This window comes from Panicum virgatum, chromosome 3N, assembly GCF_016808335.1.
Source record: "Panicum virgatum strain AP13 chromosome 3N, P.virgatum_v5, whole genome shotgun sequence".
Lineage (NCBI taxonomy): Eukaryota > Viridiplantae > Streptophyta > Magnoliopsida > Poales > Poaceae > Panicum > Panicum virgatum.
The window spans coordinates 68,500,297-68,517,589 of record NC_053147.1 but is presented as its reverse complement, the minus strand read 5'-3'; the positions used below and the strand labels follow the sequence as shown (position 1 = coordinate 68,517,589).

Genomic DNA, 17,293 nt, shown 5'->3' with positions numbered 1-17,293 from the left:
ACGTTGTGAGTACCTGAGTTATACTGTGTAATCTAAAAAAATATGACAACAATTATGTGGCCACGTCTACAAAAGAAAAAAAAACAATTTCATCTTTTTGAAGAAAAAAAGAGGAGAGATATTCATCATTTTGGGCCTTGGGCCCCACCAGATTGGGCCGCAACAAGGAGGGCCCAAAAAGCCAAAGCCCATAGCACATTGACGGTTTGACCTCAAAAAACTCGAACTGCCGCTCAGACCGCCGCCTTCTCCCTCTCCGTCCGAGCCGGCGCCGTCGAACCCGCCCCCACCCCCCACCAACCCACCGGAGCGGCGTCCACTCCGGCGGCGACCCACCGCCGCCGCAAGAACTCCTCGTCCATCTTCGCCGTAGCCCCCTCCCCCGTTTCACCGGCCTTGGATTGGCGCGGGGCGGGGATCCGTCCCGATTCGTCGGTAAGGAAACCCTTGCTCCCTCGCCTCGGTTGTCTCCCCCCCGAACCGTGGATTTCTCTGCGGGATGTTCGAACTGATATGCGAAGTCGAGTCAAAATCTTTATCGTTTTCGGTCGCTTGTTCTACGGGAGATCTGGGGCCTCGCGCAGTTTCTTGCCTCATGTTGGTGTGCCAGTCGAATCCACCCTCGACGGTTCTTGACTTGTTCAGTTCGATTGGTCTCTCTTTCTTCTTCCTCAGCGCGCGCAAGATCGATTGGTATCGGTGTAGGAGGCGTATCCATGGACTTGCAAGGCGCGGGTGCCGTTTATTTCGAATTTCTTGGGCGGGTTCAAATGAGGTTTTTGGGCTTAGCCATGCTCTACCGGTGGTGCCAGTGAGTGGCAAGTAATTAACCGAAGATTTTGTGTCCATACTGTACAGGATGATTCCGGCACCATTTCTCTGAATGCCTGATCGAAATATTTGTTTCTGGAAAAAAAAAATTGTAGCATCATATTGCTCTGTACATAATTGATTTTGCTCTAAACAAATTAACACCTAAACTCGCTACCTCGGAATAGTCATTATCTGGTTATTCTCTCCCCTTCCTTTTTCTTATTACTTGCATTCTGTACTGTGCGCTCTACTGCTTGTTATATGAGCGTGCTCTGCATATATTGTTATTGGGCGGCGAATCAACTGAAACCTCTGAATAAAGTTTTTGTCGTGTTTTGGTATGTTTTAACTCAACAGACGGTCACATGTAGGTTTGCTTATTTGCTCCCCGGACATGCATACATCGTTTACTTTTGCTGACAACTCTTCTTTTTGTTTCTTGAATGAATCCAGTGTATGCAATGTCTAGAAGTATTGGAGTGGGTGAATATCAAGAACTGGACGTTTCTACTATGGAACCCATCAGCCACCAGCCTGCCTTCAGAGGCTTGAAACTGTATGTGAAAGATCTTGATTCGAACACACTTCCTCCATTTCTTGCCCGTGTGTGCTCCCCTGACAAGCCAAGCTCGTACTCTATGGAGGAGATCCTATGCATTTTTGAGACTGCCGCAGAAGTTCATGGCCGCAACATTGTACCACACATCGGACAGATTATTTCAGCAATCATCAGGATTATGTCATCAGGGTCTTTGCATAGTGCTGGTTGCTCCAAGGTGGTTTGCACATTATCCCGCTATGGCATTGATCCTCTGGGTAGAGAAGAAGAGAAATCTGAGATCATGAGCTCCCTTTGCCATCCCTTATCAGATTGCTTGATGAACACCAACAAGAGCATCTCTTCTGGTTCTGCTCTTTGTATCACTGCTCTTGTCCAGTCCAACAATTGGCAATTCGCATCCAATGAGTTGGTCAATGGTGTTTGCTTGAAGGTCTCGGGGGCTCTAGAGGAGGTTCACTGTCACACAGTTGTGCACTTAAGCTTGGTAGTTGCTCTGTCAAAATATAATCCTTTGACACTGGAGCCTTATGGAAGATCATTGATAAGATCAGGATTACAGATATTGGATCATAGCACTAAGGCAAGCAATTCTCAGATGATTATGTCATCCATTCAAATGATACATTCCATCATGAAAAGGTTGGATGTGAGGATAATATCTTCTGAGATCAGCAGCATTATCCAAGCTTTGGAGCAATGCCAAGCTGGCTATATTGCAGATATCTGCACTGCAGCTTCTCAAGCAGCTGAGACTGCTAAGCTACTTGAGAGGCAGGAGGAATGTGGAGACCACAAAAAGTTTAGTCCGTTGGTAAACTGTAGTGGGAGGCATAGCAGGAAGGGGTCAAATTCTCCACTTGATGATTTGGATATTAGAGACAGTGGCTCTAGTGAATCTCCTTGTGAGGTGCAATCTGTTCGTTCGTTTAATGACTTTGATTCTCAGCCGCCAGTTGGACAGTGTGCTGATATTCTTGGAAGTACACGTGCAAGGCGGCGCCTTTGGAGTAGTGGATCTCACTTTTCACATGGAATGTCCAATGATGAGTTTTTCCACATTTCAGTACCTGATTGTCGTGATACTATGGGTATAATAGGACAATCCAGTTCTGCTGGTCTTGTTAAGGCAAGTAGGAGGTGCTCAGATGTGTTGACAGGAGTTGGTGACCCATGTCCTACTTGTTTAACACCTCGAGCTACTAATCAGGTATATGGCAGATCATCATTTAAATTGAGCAATTTCAGATTTTTTTTAGGGCAAAACTGTGGGGGAGTAACCCACAGCACAAATTATATTAAATTAAAAAGAAAAGAGAAGAGACAGAGCAGTTGGCCACTTACAGGAGCATATACAAGAGGGAAAAGGGGGGAAAGGGGAGGAATCTAGCAATTTTAGATCTTTGATATACTTAGCACGTTAAGGCATGGTATATGAATTACTATTATTGACCTTTGGAATATTGTCTATATTTATGTTGTTCCTTGAATGATACTGAAAATGATCACTTTGAATTTTGGTGCAGAAGCAACTGATGTTTTCATCTTCCTTTTGTATTGATATTTTTTTTAATATGGTGCAATAAATATCATCTACATCGATTGGGTGGGCCATGGTAATTCTATAGATGTATAAATATTTGTGTTGGTGATGTTCATTTTTCAGTAATTTGGTTTGCACAATGAAGTTTGAGAGTATTACAGAGTTTGTAGATTAAAATGAATTCATAGTTACTTTTACCCTGAACCCAGGTGTACAGGCGTCAAGCTTTGTCAACTCCAAGGAGGCAGGTCTACTCTTTCACCTCTTGCAGTGACTCAGAAAGAGAGAGCCACCGCTTACCTAAAAGTCAAGCTTTTAGGCAGATACAGTGCCAAGACCATTTTTTGTTTCAAAAGGATGGCGAACTTGAGGAAAAGATAGGCTTGCTGACCGAAGACCTGAAGTTCCCAACCAACAGCAGGCGTTCTGATAGTGCAAGAGCCTCATGTGAAGAACGCCATGCTGCTGCTGCTGCCGCTGCTGCAGAGAATCAAAAGATGTGTCGAACGAAGAAAAGAGAAACAAACTGTCTTAGCAGTCGATTGATTCCTTTTGTCTGCTCTGTGTTGATCGTTGCTTTATTGTTAGTTTGGTGGAAGCAGCATCCCAGTAATGAGCTCTATTTTGTACCTACATAGCATCTATGTCACTATGTGTAACCATGTCTCTTTGTAAGAAGTTTTTTTTTCGTTTCGGTGGCATTGTACCTGGTGCATCAACCACTGGCTTTCAGTAGTTGTATGATGTTGTACCATATACAGCTCTGCCGGTATACATGAGAATGTTGTAGATTCGTCCTTAGGTGAAAATGAATCAACTTTTTCAAAGCTGTGGAAATTGGTTGAAGTTCTGTTGGTGTGCTTATCTGTGCTTCCGAATGTGGTTTGAGGAGGTATGATTGCTGGACCTTCATTGTGATTTGTGAAAGCTAGCAATTATGCATGCTGATTGCTGAATCTTCAATCGTGTTAATTTCATCATTTGACAGAGGGAAAATTACCATCAGCATACTTGCTGAATCTTTGTAAAGGGAACATAAGGTGTTTATTTGTTTATACTATGAATGCACACGCAATTTCTTGTTTAACCTCTAATATTTGTTTGCATGTATGATGGCATTTTTCAGTCATTGGTAACTGGTAGCTACTCAATTAATCTGCATGCGTTTTGTCCTGGTGTTGCTGCTCGAGGTCTGACCTTGATCCTCGATGGCACCGCCTAGAGTATATGCAGTACACACAAAGCTATGCAGCTGTGTGCATCACTTCAGGTCAACCAGATTCGGTGTACACAAGGGTAGTTGTAGATTCAAGGAATGATGCTTGCTACATTCAGGCTTGGTTGCATCGTTTCAATGGAAAATTCCTAATCCCCACACAATTGTTGTCAGGAGTCAGGACTACTCGGTCCTCACTCCTCAGCTTCCCCTGTTGGAGACGGGGAATAGTAGGGCATGTGTTAGTATCTCTGATACTATGACGATTCAGTCCAAATGGCTCTCAGGTTCCATGAGAGATTATTCAGCAGCATAGCAAAGCATCAGCAGTACTGTTTTTGCTTTGTGCGTTGAATTATTCAGTTTTTGCTTTGGGGTTAAACACTCATGCTTCAACACCAGCCTTTGCGCATTTCTAAATCATCATCACCTTGCCTCTGCTCTAAAACTTCATCACGAGGAGTATAAAAAATTGTGAACTATAGAATTAAGTTATGAATTTGTTTGGCATTTGAGATTTACTTGAAAAGCTCTGAAATTTTCAACAAAAAAAAAAGGTTCTGAAATTTCACAAGTATAATGCTGCAGATAAAGTTGGTTTGTGATGTTGTAAACCATCGGTGCATTTAGCAACTAATGGGGAAGTGGCATATCTAAATCTTGTAGCCATTTTTCACAGCGGTGTTATCAGACACAAGTGAATAGTATCTACAGGCATAACCAGCTCAGTCCAAACTATCCTATTAAAAGGTTTTTATCCCTCAGCAGTGTAAATATGAAAAAAAAAATGGTCTGCAAGCTAAATATAAAATGTAATAAACATCAGCTAGGTCAGCCCTTGATGTTCATGCCGTGGAGATTTCAATTTTGAACTTTGCAATACCATGCGTTGCTGGCAACAAGGAAGGTTTATCCTTTCAGCACAAACAAAAACAGGAGGAAACAATTATTCACAGTTTGTAAACACTCAGTTGCATGAAAAATAAAAGTGAAGAAAGTGCTACATCCATTATGATTCTGGAAACAGGAAAAATAGAGCTTAGGAACTTAGAAGTTCAAACATCATACATTCTGCAACTTAGGCAATAGCATACATATGTAATGGTAACTTACACATGTGCCTCGAGTATTTGTTTGCAGTATATAGCACACAAAATGCATGAGCAGTAGTACATCGAAGCACCATCAGAACACATTACCTAATTCTACAGATATATTTATGTTGCTAGATGCTCCTGTGCTGGAACACATTACTTGGAACATCAAATTTGACTTAGTAGCTCACAAGGCACAATTTCAGTGCTTACTAGCAAGTGCCGATGACTCCATGAAATAGGGAACATATGGTAAAATATCCTGACGGCGAACCCCTAGAGTACAGAGAGTGCGCACTTCCTTGCTATCCATGTCATATGATTTCAGTTTCAGGTCCCAGTGCTTAACAAAGAAGATCATATTGCGGTCCGGGTGAATGGCAACCACATTGTAATCATGTTCAACTTGGAAACTCGTTCTTCCAAACAGCTGCAAAAAGGACACTGTGCTTCAGAACCCATTCTTCTTTATTGTAGTCCTGAAGAACCCAAATGGACAGTTCAGTCATCTGGCGAGTTTTGTCTCTGTGTTGACTCATGTAATGCAGCTGTCCTTGGGATTGACCAACAAAAACCACATCACTAGACTTCTCCGGCCTGCTGATGATCCTACACTTCTTCCCTTCCCCATCAACTGCAACTATTTGCTCCTGCCTCCTGGTCTATATCAAGGTGGGTGACATTGAAATGCAGCATGCCATTAACAAAGGCGCATTGTGCGAAGAAACATAAGTCCTCACCTGAACTCCACTCACTTGTCCCCTCAGACCATACCCCAGTTTCAGACGAGTAGGTGTGCACCTCTCTCACGAAATCCTCAGACGAGTAGGTGTTCACCTCTCCCACTAAATACTTAATCTCATCGTACGTCCAGAACTCGACCAACTTAAAGTGCGAGGACACAGCAGGATCGAAAATCAAATAGGTGAACCTGAAGCTAGGATCACAGTACCAGTCCGAATCCGAATCCTCGTTCTCATCCGCTTGGTGAAACAGATTAGGGTTCCAGCCGGAGTCGGGCACGGGCACCCATTGCTCGGTGGCGGGGTTGCACACGATAAAGCCCAGTGAATCGTAGGTTTCCGAATCCCGTATGTGACTGAAGAGGATGAGGCCGTTGCAGGAATGCACGAGATTGAGTTCCTCAATTCCCGGCTGCTCGCTCAGGAAGGAGAAAGACGCGAGGGGCACGGATCTACCCAGCGTGTCGATGAAGCGCCCCTGGACGACGCGACCCCCTCGCCGCCGCCATCGCCGCGGTTGCCGCCGTGTATCTCGCCATCGTAGGCGCAGAAGAAGCCCTCGAGGGTTTGGGGGAGCTTCTTGCAGTTGTGGCGGTCGGCGATGAGGTCGCGCCACGCCTTGGACACGCACTTGAACCGGCAGAGGGATCTGGCCGGGACGCGGGAGAGGATCTCCACGATGGCGTCGTCGGGCAGCGAGGCCACCGCGGCCGCGCTCCTCTTGGGGCTGTCCATGCCGCTGCGAACGAAAAGGAGGAGCTTGAGGTGAGGGGATGAGCGGCAGATCGGAGTGCGGCGCTCGCCGAGATGGGGAAGCTTACCGGCCGCCGGGGACGATGGGGAGCGCCGCCGCCTGATCCCTCCTCCTGGACGGCCCCAGACCGCTGTGTTCTCTCTCTAAGCTCAGCTACGAGCGTCACGACGAAGGGTGCTCCCCGCCGCCGCCGGCCGCCGGCGACGATCGAGCAAGCCGCGAAACGGCGGTCGACGATCGTCAGGGGGGGATGGGGGATTAGGAGGGTTAGATGGTGGTTTTGTGGGCTGGGCCGCGTTACAGAAACAGGCCATATCTGAGCCCAAGTTTGTGCACGCAAGGAGTTTGTCGGGCTGGGCCTTTTTTTTCCTCCTTGAATAATTCTTTTGAAATGTTCAAAATTTGCATGCACGTTGAGGAAGGATTATATGGTCTTTTTTCCATATTTTTGCCACAAAGTTTTCTGCACATATTTTTGTACGTGACCTAGGGTCAGTAGTTGAAGAACAGAAGAATATCGAGAATCAGTAGTATACGACAGACAGAACTGACATGGGTGCATTCATGTACACTGACTGAAGGATCAGTAGTGCAAAAATAGCAGGATATCAATTAGTACCCAGTGGTCCTCTATTTTTTCTTTTCTTTTACAGGTAAATGTATATGTATGTGAAGATAAATGTATGCGTATTTGAGTGAATAAGGCATCGCCTCGCCTCACACTTTATTCGTCTAGGCGTCCGAGCGGTGGCCTATCGCCTCGCCTCGCCTTACCGCTTTATAAACATTGATTCTAACTATCCTTGCTCAGATAGGTATTCATGTGTTGTAATTCTTTAGATAATTAACCATACAGCTTAACATTTAATGCATTACATAGCGATGGCATCCCATACACAAGGATTAACATCACTAGTTAACTCTCTACTCAACTCCAAAATCAATCTCACACTTCTACAAACATGTCACCCTAATACAAGCATGTTGCTTGTTTTGGCATTTGATTAGAGCAACAGAGGGTTGAGTGGTGAGAAGCAATTTCACATCATAAGGGTGATATCATTAAACCAATCAGAGACTCATGGGCTAAACATTTCCAAACATATACAGTATTTTCCTAATGTTAACAACATACAGAAGTCTTGCATTACAACCATATAATGGTGTCATTTCAAAATTTGTTGTAAGGATCAACATAGGTTTAACTGCTACAGAGTTCGCCAGTTTACAGAACGAAAATCATCAAGTGCAGCATTTAACTTGTGATGGACTCAAGTGCGCAACAATGTTTTTCAAAAAAAAAAAAAACTGTCATTGCAATGATGCACGGAAATTCCAGGGTTCCGTTTCTCTAAATTTTTCCGGAGCTTTGCACATTTCTAAATCATCACCTTGCCACTGATCCAAAACTTCATTCCGAGGACTCGAGGAGTACATACAAAAAAATTGTGAACTATAGAATTAAGCTATGAATTCGTTTGGCATTTGAGATTTACTTAGAAAGTTCTGGATTTTTTTTAAAAAAAATCTGAAAGTTCACAAGTATAATGCTGCAGATAAAGTTGATTTGTGATGTCGTAAACCAACAGTGCATTTGGCAACTAATGGGAAAGTGGCATCTCTAAATATTTGTAGCCATTTTTCACAGCGCTTATCAGACACAAGTGAACAGTATCTACAGGCATAACCTGCCCAGTCCAAACTATCCTGTTAAAACTTAAAAGACTCTATCCTTCAGCAGTGTAAATAAGAAAAGAAATGGTCTGGAAGCTAAATATAAATGTAATAAACACCAGCTAGGGCAGCTCTTGATGTTAATGCCGTGGAGTTTTCAATTTTGAACTTTGCAATACCACGCGTTGCTGGCAGCACCAAGGAAGATTTATCCTTTCAGCACAAAAAAAAAACGGAGGAAACAAATATGCACAATTCGTAAACACTCAGTTGCATGAAAATAAAAGTGAAGAAAGTTCTACAGCCATTATGATTCTAGAAGCAGGAAAAACAGAGCTTAGGAACTTGAAGTTCAAACATCATACATTCTGCAACTTAGGCAATAGCATACATATGCAATGGTAACTTAGACGCATGCCTCGAGTATTTGTTTGCAGTATCCAGCACACAAAATGCATGAGCAGTAATACATCGAAGCACCATCAGAACACATTACCTAATTCTACAGATATATTTATGTTGCTAGATGCTGCTGTGCTAGAACACATTACTTGGAACATCAAATTTGACTAGTACCTCACAAGGCACAATTTCAGTGCTTACTAGCAAATGCTGATGACTCCGTAAAATAGGGAACATATGGTAAAATATTCTGACAGCCAACCTTTAGAGTGCGGAGAGTGCACACTTCCTTGGTATCCATGTCATATGATTTCAGTTTCAAGTCCCAGTGCTGAACAAAGAAGATCATATTGTGGTCCGGGTGAATGGCAACCACACTGTAGTCATGTTCAACTTGGCAACTCGTTCTTCCAAACAGCTGCAAAAAGGACGCACTGTGCTTCAGAACCCATTCTTCTGTACCGTAGTCCTGAAGAGCCCAAATGGACAGTTCAGTCATCTGGCGAGTGTTGTCTCTGTGTTGACTCATGTAATGCAGCTGTCCTTGGGATTGACCAACAAAAACCACATCACTAGACTTCTCCGGCATGCTGATGATCCTACACTTCTTCCCTTCCCCATCAACTGCAACTATTTGCTCCTGGCGACACTTGCTCCCTTCCCCACCAAAGCGGGTGACACTGAAATGCAGCATGCCATGAACGAAGGCGCTTTCTGCGTAGAATGAGAAGAAGCCCCCATCTGAACTCCACTCACTTGTCCCCTCAGACCATACCCCAGTTTCAGACGAGTAAGTGTGCACCTCTTCCACGAATACATCATCGTACGTCCAGAACTGGACCAACTGAAAGTGCGAGGACACAGCAGGGTCGAAAATCAAATAGGTGAAAGGAGGGCAGTTATATCCAGTTTCAGAGTAGTCCTCGCTCTCATCGGATGGCAATAAAGGTTCCCAGCCGGAGCTGGGCACAGCCACCCATTGCTCAGTGGCGGGGTTGCACACAATATAGCCCAGTGACTCATAGGTGTCTCCAGCCATTCTGTGCCCGAAGAGGAGGAGGCCGTTGCAGGAACGCATGAGACCGATGGCCTCAATTCCAGGCTGCTCCAGCAGGAAGGAGTAGGAAGCGAGGGGCACAGATCTACCCAATGTGTTGATGAAGTGCCCATGGGTGACGCGATCAGAGCTCTCGCCGCCGCCGTTTCCCTTACCACCGCCATCATCGCTACTGTTGCAGCCTTGTATCTTGTTGTCGTCGCCGTCGTAGGCGTAGAAGAAGCCCTCGAGGGTTTGGGGGAGTTTCTTGCAGCGGAGGCGATCGGCGATGAGGTCGCGCCAGGCCTTGGACACGCACTGGAACCGGCAGAGGGATCTGGCGGGGACGCGGGAGAGGATCTCCACGATGGCGTCGTCGGGCAGCAAGGCCACCGCGGCCGCGCTCCTCCTGGGGCTGTCCATGCCGCTGCGAGCGAAAAGGAGGTGCTGGAAGTGAGGGGGTGAGCGGCGGCAGATAGGAGTGCGGCGGTCGCCGGAATGGGGAAGCTTACCGGCCGCCGGGGACGACGGGGATCGCCGGGCGCCGCCGCCAGATCCCTCCGCCTGGGCGGCCCGACACCGATGCCTTCTCTCTCTAGGCTCAGTTCCGAGCGTCGCACGAAGCGTGCTCCCCGCCGGCCGCCGGCGACGACTGGACAAGCCGTAGCGGCGGTTAGAGAGAAGGGGGAATGGATGGGGGATTTAGTTGGGTAGGGTTAGATGGTGGTTTTCTGGGCTGGGCCTACGAATGTTCACTGAGGCCTACGAATGAGTCTGAGCCCGGCCCAAAATTGTACCTAGGCAGGCAACTATCATCTTTTTTTTTACCCCCTCAAAAAAAACTATCATCTTTTTTTTTTGTCCTTGCATAATTTTTTTTACAAATGTTCAAAATTTGCATGCACGTAGAGGAAGGACTATATGGTCTTTTATCCATATTTTTGCCATAGATTTTTCTGCACAGTAGCACCGAACACACGTGCAACCCTACATGACCTAGGGGGGTCAGTAGCAGAAGTGGAAGAACAGCAGGATATCCAGAATCAGTAGTAGCAGACGGCACTGACATGGATGCATTCGCGATTCATGTACACTGAAGGATCAGTAGTGGAAAAATAGCAGCAATGTTCATGGTATACCCAGATTAATACAACAGGTGCAGGTTCAGCTACAAGGAAAGTTCTTTCTACATAACACGTGTACAACAGGGAAGGAAAAAAAGAAGAGGAAAATCTATATATGATCTGATCATGTACTATTGCTTCTATTTTGCAAAAACAATTGTGACTAGTGTCAATATTCTCTTTCCCATTAGTTGGGAACAAGATCATTGGCACCGTGCAAGTGCTCTATGTTGGAATTGTGCAGAGGCAGGAGTCTGATCCTTCATATAACTATTCAGTCCAAGGGAGGTGCCCAGGGAACGGCACTGCGCCACAATAGGAGAACAGTCTCTTCAACTCCGGGCAACCATCAGGGTATGGAATGGCACGGTGAAATGGGTCCCTCTTGAGCCTCTTCATGTGGAGAGAGCCTAAGCATCCATATGGATCTTCCAGGAACTGAGCCCTGACGGCAGCTTCACCTTTCAGAGCAGCCTCCCTTGCGGCAGGGGTTGCTGGGGTACCTGAGAAGAAAAATCTGCCTTCTGGGAATCCAAGTGCTGTTCTGTGCAATTGCGCAAACCGCTCCTCCTTGAAATCATAGCTTACAACCTAAGCAACAAAAGTTAGTTTAGAAGTGCTCTGATTAGTGAATAGAATGACAGAACTCAGAACTCAGCTCACACAAAGTGGATTGAAGTTCAGAAGTAAAAAAAAAATCATTTCCAGTTATTGATAAGCACCAAGGTGATAATGTTTTGCAAGAGTGATTTAACAAGAAGAGAAGCTTACTGTTATGTTTTGTGGGTATCTTCCAGTGAGTTCTCTGAAACGGCAAACACTGAACAGGAGGTTTTCAAAACTGTCCCGGGCATGCTCCTCGGTGAGTGCCCTGCTCCTTACACTGTCATCATTCCCTGTTTAGTGTTAAAAAACCATGAGTATCTTACACAGGGCAGCCGGAAGTAAAACTTCGGAGTTGGGAGTGCATGAGCCTGGGTTTTAATACTACACTAAGGTGACAGATCAGAAAGTAAACTATATCAATTTCAGGGAGCATTAGCTTGTTTATTCTGACTATCCATGCTCAGATGCGTATTCATGTGTTATACTTCTCCAAAACTAGAATTTTCATTCATTACTTAGTGATGGTATTGTTGACGCCTTTTACGGGCCAACACACGATCGCACTAGGTCGCGCGGCGCGAGGAGAGGCACCTTGCAGCACCTCCCGCATGGAGCGGTCAGACCGGTCAGGGAGACCGGTCAGACCGGTTGCCGTGCAGAACGACGACGATCCGACGAACGCTCGCCCGGGAGGGACCCCGTCGGGGCAAGCGCGCGTAGGGTTGCCCTAGGCTCGGCAGGCCAGTTAGGGCGTCTTCAAACGCCATGGAGACAAGGGGAGAACAGCATGTCAAGGTTGGAAAAGTAGGGTAAAGAGAATAAGGTAAAAGGATAAAATATGTGTTTTTGATATATTCGATTGGGTTGGATCCTCAATCGGTCGTGACCCTTTATATTTATAGGGTGGGGAAGACTTACCCCACAAAAAATTCTATTTACAGATAAAAATCTATTAAGAACTCTAATTACAGTCGGATTCCTCCTAGACCGGTCGGACCCACCGGTCAGACCGGTCGGGCTCCTACCGGATCAGCTACAGCACCAAACCGGTTAGACCGTTTGGTCAGACCGGTTGATGCCAATTTTCGCTGTCAACATATGCCCCCCCTTTTTTTTAGTAAAGTTTGCTTGCCAAAAAACATTCGTCTGAACCAAAAATATCTAAGGGCGATGATTAGCAATGCATCGGCCATATATTATCTTTAAACATGCTAAAATAGCCGAAATAAAAGAACTAGCAAATGTAACAATTTCAAACTTAAGATCAGCAAACTATTTCGGCTTTATATTCCTTAGCATGATCAATAACAAAAGTCTTGAAACGGCCAATGCGGCTGATTATACAAATCATAGCTCCTTGGTAAAGCATAAAACTGACAGTCATAATATGACAGCCAAGAATTATGACCAAACCATGGATTAGACACACCTGAATATACAGTCCATGGTACGTGCATCGACGGGATGAATGATGAAGACCAATACGATGACCGTTGATCATAGTTCGGCTAGGCGCTCGCCTAGGCACGCCTAGGCGCGATTACTAGGTAGTCGGAGGGTGTCCGCCTCGCCTATGGGGGTAGGCGGACCCCTAGGCGGCGGCAGCTCGTCGGCAGCACCGGTGGGGGTGGAGAAGAGCCTGGCAGAGGTCGCCGGTGGGGGAGGAGCTGCCGGCAGCGGCGGGCGCTCGCGCAGGCTTGTGCGGGCGGCTGTTGGCGCGGGCGCGGGCAGTGGAGGGTGCGGGCGGCGGAGGGCGCGGGCGCATGCGCATGCGCGGGCGGCGGCGGGCGCAGGGGCGGGCGCTGGTGCGTGCGCGAGCAAGGGGTAGGAGGAGGAAGGGATAAGGTGGATAAGATGGGCTGGGCCATTGTTATGGTGGATAAGGTGGGCTGGGCCGTTTTTATGGGCCTTTCTTCTCTTTTCTCCCTATTCTATGACCATTGATCTTCTATTTTTTCTTTTCTTTCAAGTACTTAAGTATGTATTAATAAATTAAAGCATGTATTGATCATCGCCTAGAAAACCGCCTAGGAACGCCTAGGCGCGATTAATCCCGACTAGGCGCTAGGCTAAGGGTCACCGCCTAGAATCCGCCTAGCGTCTAGCTGAACTTTGCCGTTGATGGTTTCTTGATCTTGGTGGTGAAGAATTCCTTCTTCGTTTACCTTCCAATTGATTGCTTTGTTTTTATTCTGATATCTTCTTGTATTTATCCAAAAGCTCCTCAAAGGTCGGCTTGGTCCTATTTTTTTTGCACCACCAGACTTCTTAGGTTAAGACCGGTCAGACCGGTCAGATCAGTCTGACGTCTGACGAACCGGTCAGACCGGTCCTGTCAGAACCGATATGGTTGCTCTTATCTTGCCCCCCGGCCGAACTTGAACATTGTTCGACTACATTGTTTGAGTCAGAATCATCATTGGGGACAATTTTACTAATTGAGCTATCCGATTGCTCTTCAACAACCGGCTTTTCTTTATCTAGTGTCAAATCTGAATTTTTATTGAATCGTCCATCTTTTTGACACGATAGACTTGCTTGATCACCATGTGTTTCTTTTTCTGCACAGGCCGATTTTTAGGATCAAAACGGCCATTATTTGTAGGTGATGGCTTACTAATTGCATGCTCCCTATAAGTAATATAACTTGTGCACAAATATGTAGGAAGAGACGGCATATATGAAATATGAAACCATGGTGCACAAGAATAAGGCAAACTGAAATCAACACCACATGGCATATTCATAGGAGATCCATATGACGGAAACGACATCGATGTAGAAAAATTATTCTATTGCCGATTTTTATCACTGAACTGGCATTTTGGAGATGATCTTGGTTGTTTGGATTTATTAAGCCAACTAGCATCTCTTGCATCTCTTTGTTTTTGAGGTTTAGCCGGAAACTCTCCAATGGGCTACGGCTTTGCCTTTTGATGCTTGCTATGACCTTTAGCTTGAACGGTTTTCCAAACACCGATCTCAGGTTTCTTTGGCTTAACCATCTTAGGTTTTGATTTATTTTGCAAAACCTTAGATGAGCCAGTTAGATCGGTCTTAAGACCGGTCAGATCGGTTGCAGTGCAACCAGTAGTTTTGCATTTGTTTTGTTGCCCCCCGAGCGTTGAAGTACTAGATGTAGTTTCTGTGCTCTTGCTAGGGAATTTTGGGTCAACAAATTCGGCTTGGGACGGCCGAATTGTGTCTTGACAAGCAACATCACAAGTTGGCAAATCTTTGCAAGGATTATTAATCAGCTTTTCAATAACCAACTTTTGAATAATAGGAACTGGAATTGAACTATCTTCTTGATCAATCAAATACTGAACAAAATCAGATAGAGCATCGGATAACGTATCTAAAGATTGTACCTCTTTTAATAGATCAATCGTGGATGGTGGCTTGCACTCCTTTATCTTGATGACGCCTTGCTTTGTTTTACGATAACAGAATAGAAGCAATCTTTCATCCGCCTGATCGCACTCTCGTCGATACTCCTGAAGTAGTTCCTCATGTGACGATATATTGCTAGGGTTTGATGGATCGGCCATCATAGCCTGATTCTCTTCCCCAGCGGAGTTGCCAATTTGTGTTGACGCCTTTTACGGTCCAACACACTATTGCGCTAGGTCGCGCGGCGCGAGGAGGGGCACCTTGCAGCACCTCCTGCGTGGAGCGGTCAGACCGGTCAGGGAGACCGGTCATACCGGTCGCCATGCAGAACGACGACGATCCGACGAACGCTCGCCCGGGAGGGACCCCGTCGGGGCAAGCGCGCGTAGGATTGCCCTAGGCTCGGCAGGCCAACTAGGTCGTCTTCAAACGCCATGGAGACGAGGGAAGAACAGCATGTCGAGGTTGGAAAAGTAGGGTAAAGAGAATAAGGTAAAAGGATAAAAGATGTGTTTTTGATAGATTCGATTGGGTTGGATCCTCAATCGGCCGTGACCCTTTATATTTACAGGGTGGGGAAGACTTACCCCGCAAGAAATCTTGTTTACAGATCTAAATCTATTAATAACTCTAATTACAGTCGGATTCCTCCTAGACCGGTCGGACCCACCAGTCAGACCGGTCGGGCTCCTGCCGGATCAGCTACAGCACCAGACCGGTTGATGCCAATTTTAGCTGTCAACAGGTATGGTATCCCGTAGGCAAGGCTCAACATCATTTTGATTATCCACACTCCACTCCAAAATCAATCTCATGCTTCAAGAAACATGTCACCACTCACCCGGACACAAGGATGGTGCTTGTTTTGGCATTTGATTGGAGCAACAGTGTGTTCAGTGATGAGAAGTAATTTCACATCATAAGGGTGGTATGATTAAACCAAACAGACACATCATAAGGGTGGTATGATTAAACCAAACAGAGACTCGTGGACTAAACATTTCCAAACATACAAAGTGCCATGCCACTGATCTTACCGAAGAACATGAACGAAGGAGAAATGTCCAAGTAGGGGGGGGGAACAAACTCACCGAACCAGCCTTTGGACTCGGCGATCGCCCAATAGCTCTGCGCCTCGCTCCTCGGCCCGGCCTCCTTCCTCGTCTCGCCGCCGCTGAACAAGAGCAGCGCGCCGTCGTCCCTGGCCGCAATGTCGACGCCCTCCTTGATGTGCGCGACGAACGTGGCCGCCTGGCCGGGGTGCCTCTGGTACGGCTCCAGGAACCAGGAGTCCTCGCGGTCGGTGCCCCCGCAGCTGGCGCTGGTGTAGACCGAGTGGCCGGCCACCATGACGAGGTTCCGGAGGCTCGGGAGCGGGTACTCCCCGACCGCGCCCGCCCACGCGCCGCCGGCCCGGGACCGGGCCTCGTGGATGGAGAGGAGGACCAGGACGGCGAGGCCGGCGGAGAGCAGGGCGGCGGCGACGGCCACGGGGTGCGCCTCGTAGAAGTGGCGGGCCCGCATCGCGACGGAGGCCTCGAGGTGCGGGGTCTTGGGCCTGCGGGCCTTGCGGGAGATCCCGGACTCGAGGTCGAAGTCGCCGCCGCCGCCTCGGGTGGGGTAGCGGAAGGACTTGGGGCTCCCCGGACCGAACCCCTGGCCGCTCATCCCGCGGAAGAACCCCGCCTCACAAGATCACTTGGGCAGCACGCAGGGGCGGACGGGCCCAGATCCGGATACAAATGGCAGGTTGCTTACATTCAGGGTGCGGGGTGCTCCGTTCCGCACAGAAGGAAGGGAAGGGGGTACCTAGTGGGCGCTCGTCGCCGGCGGATGGCGCGCCGCCGCTCGCCCAGTGGTCGCCGGCCGGCGCGCCGCGAGGAGAGGGGGGCGGCCAAGAGAGGTGGAGAGAGGCAGAGACAAGGGAAGAAGGGGTGGGAGGAGCCCGCGGCCGGTCAACACAAAACTCCTGCAGGGCAGGCAGCCCACGAGTGAGTGTTGCTCTAAAGAAATCAGCCCAAAACAAGTGGACCGAAAAAGCCCAAGATCAAATAATCCTAGGATCCCTATCAAAAAAAAAATCCTAGGATCGGAGTAAAAAGGTTTGTTCCATTGCCAGCAGCTTCATCGATCCATTGATATGAGACACGTTTCTGTTGGTGCAGGACTCTTAGAGGAAAAAAAAAAGGGCTACTTGTGTTAGGGATATATATATATATATGTGTGTGTGTGTGGTAATGAGTCATGATTTTAATGTTTTTTTTATAATTTTTTTATCATTAATTTTTTATCTCAAAATTATATAAGATTATAGCTCAAATTTTTTAGATCTGATT

The 17,293-nt window shown here is 46.9% G+C and overlaps 4 protein-coding genes across 5 annotated transcripts; 1 reads left to right on the top strand and 3 right to left on the bottom strand.

The window, feature by feature from the left end:
• Positions 1-300: 300 nt before the first annotated feature.
• Positions 301-3,779, top strand: LOC120667016 (protein SINE1-like). Of its 2 annotated transcripts, none has more exons than XM_039947023.1 (3): positions 301-435; positions 1,267-2,582; positions 3,125-3,779. In XM_039947023.1, exons 2-3 carry the CDS (start codon positions 1,275-1,277, stop codon positions 3,551-3,553), a joined length of 1,737 nt encoding a protein of 578 aa, XP_039802957.1. In that variant the 5' UTR covers positions 301-435; positions 1,267-1,274; the 3' UTR covers positions 3,554-3,779. The 2 variants fall into 2 exon arrangements, with proteins under 2 accessions (XP_039802957.1, XP_039802958.1); XM_039947024.1 differs by having other exon boundaries at positions 310-435; positions 1,283-2,582.
• A 2,260-nt stretch (positions 3,780-6,039) lies between these two features.
• On the bottom strand, positions 6,040-6,943 carry LOC120667015 (F-box protein At2g40910-like). The gene is made up of 2 exons (XM_039947022.1): positions 6,790-6,943; positions 6,040-6,707 (listed from the first exon to the last, which is right to left on the bottom strand). The coding sequence occupies exon 2, from the start codon at positions 6,701-6,703 to the stop codon at positions 6,389-6,391; it is 315 nt and encodes a 104-aa protein (XP_039802956.1). The 5' UTR covers positions 6,704-6,707; positions 6,790-6,943; the 3' UTR covers positions 6,040-6,388.
• A 1,740-nt stretch (positions 6,944-8,683) lies between these two features.
• Positions 8,684-10,518, bottom strand: LOC120667013 (F-box protein At5g07610-like). The gene is made up of 2 exons (XM_039947019.1): positions 10,347-10,518; positions 8,684-10,261 (listed from the first exon to the last, which is right to left on the bottom strand). The coding sequence occupies exon 2, from the start codon at positions 10,255-10,257 to the stop codon at positions 8,989-8,991; it is 1,269 nt and encodes a 422-aa protein (XP_039802953.1). The 5' UTR covers positions 10,258-10,261; positions 10,347-10,518; the 3' UTR covers positions 8,684-8,988.
• Positions 10,519-10,921: 403 nt separating this feature from the next.
• Positions 10,922-16,897, bottom strand: LOC120667014 (uncharacterized protein C57A10.07-like). The gene is made up of 3 exons (XM_039947020.1): positions 16,049-16,897; positions 11,730-11,854; positions 10,922-11,549 (listed from the first exon to the last, which is right to left on the bottom strand). Exons 1-3 carry the CDS (start codon positions 16,623-16,625, stop codon positions 11,229-11,231), a joined length of 1,023 nt encoding a protein of 340 aa, XP_039802954.1. The 5' UTR covers positions 16,626-16,897; the 3' UTR covers positions 10,922-11,228.
• Between the last annotated feature and the right edge of the window lie 396 nt (positions 16,898-17,293).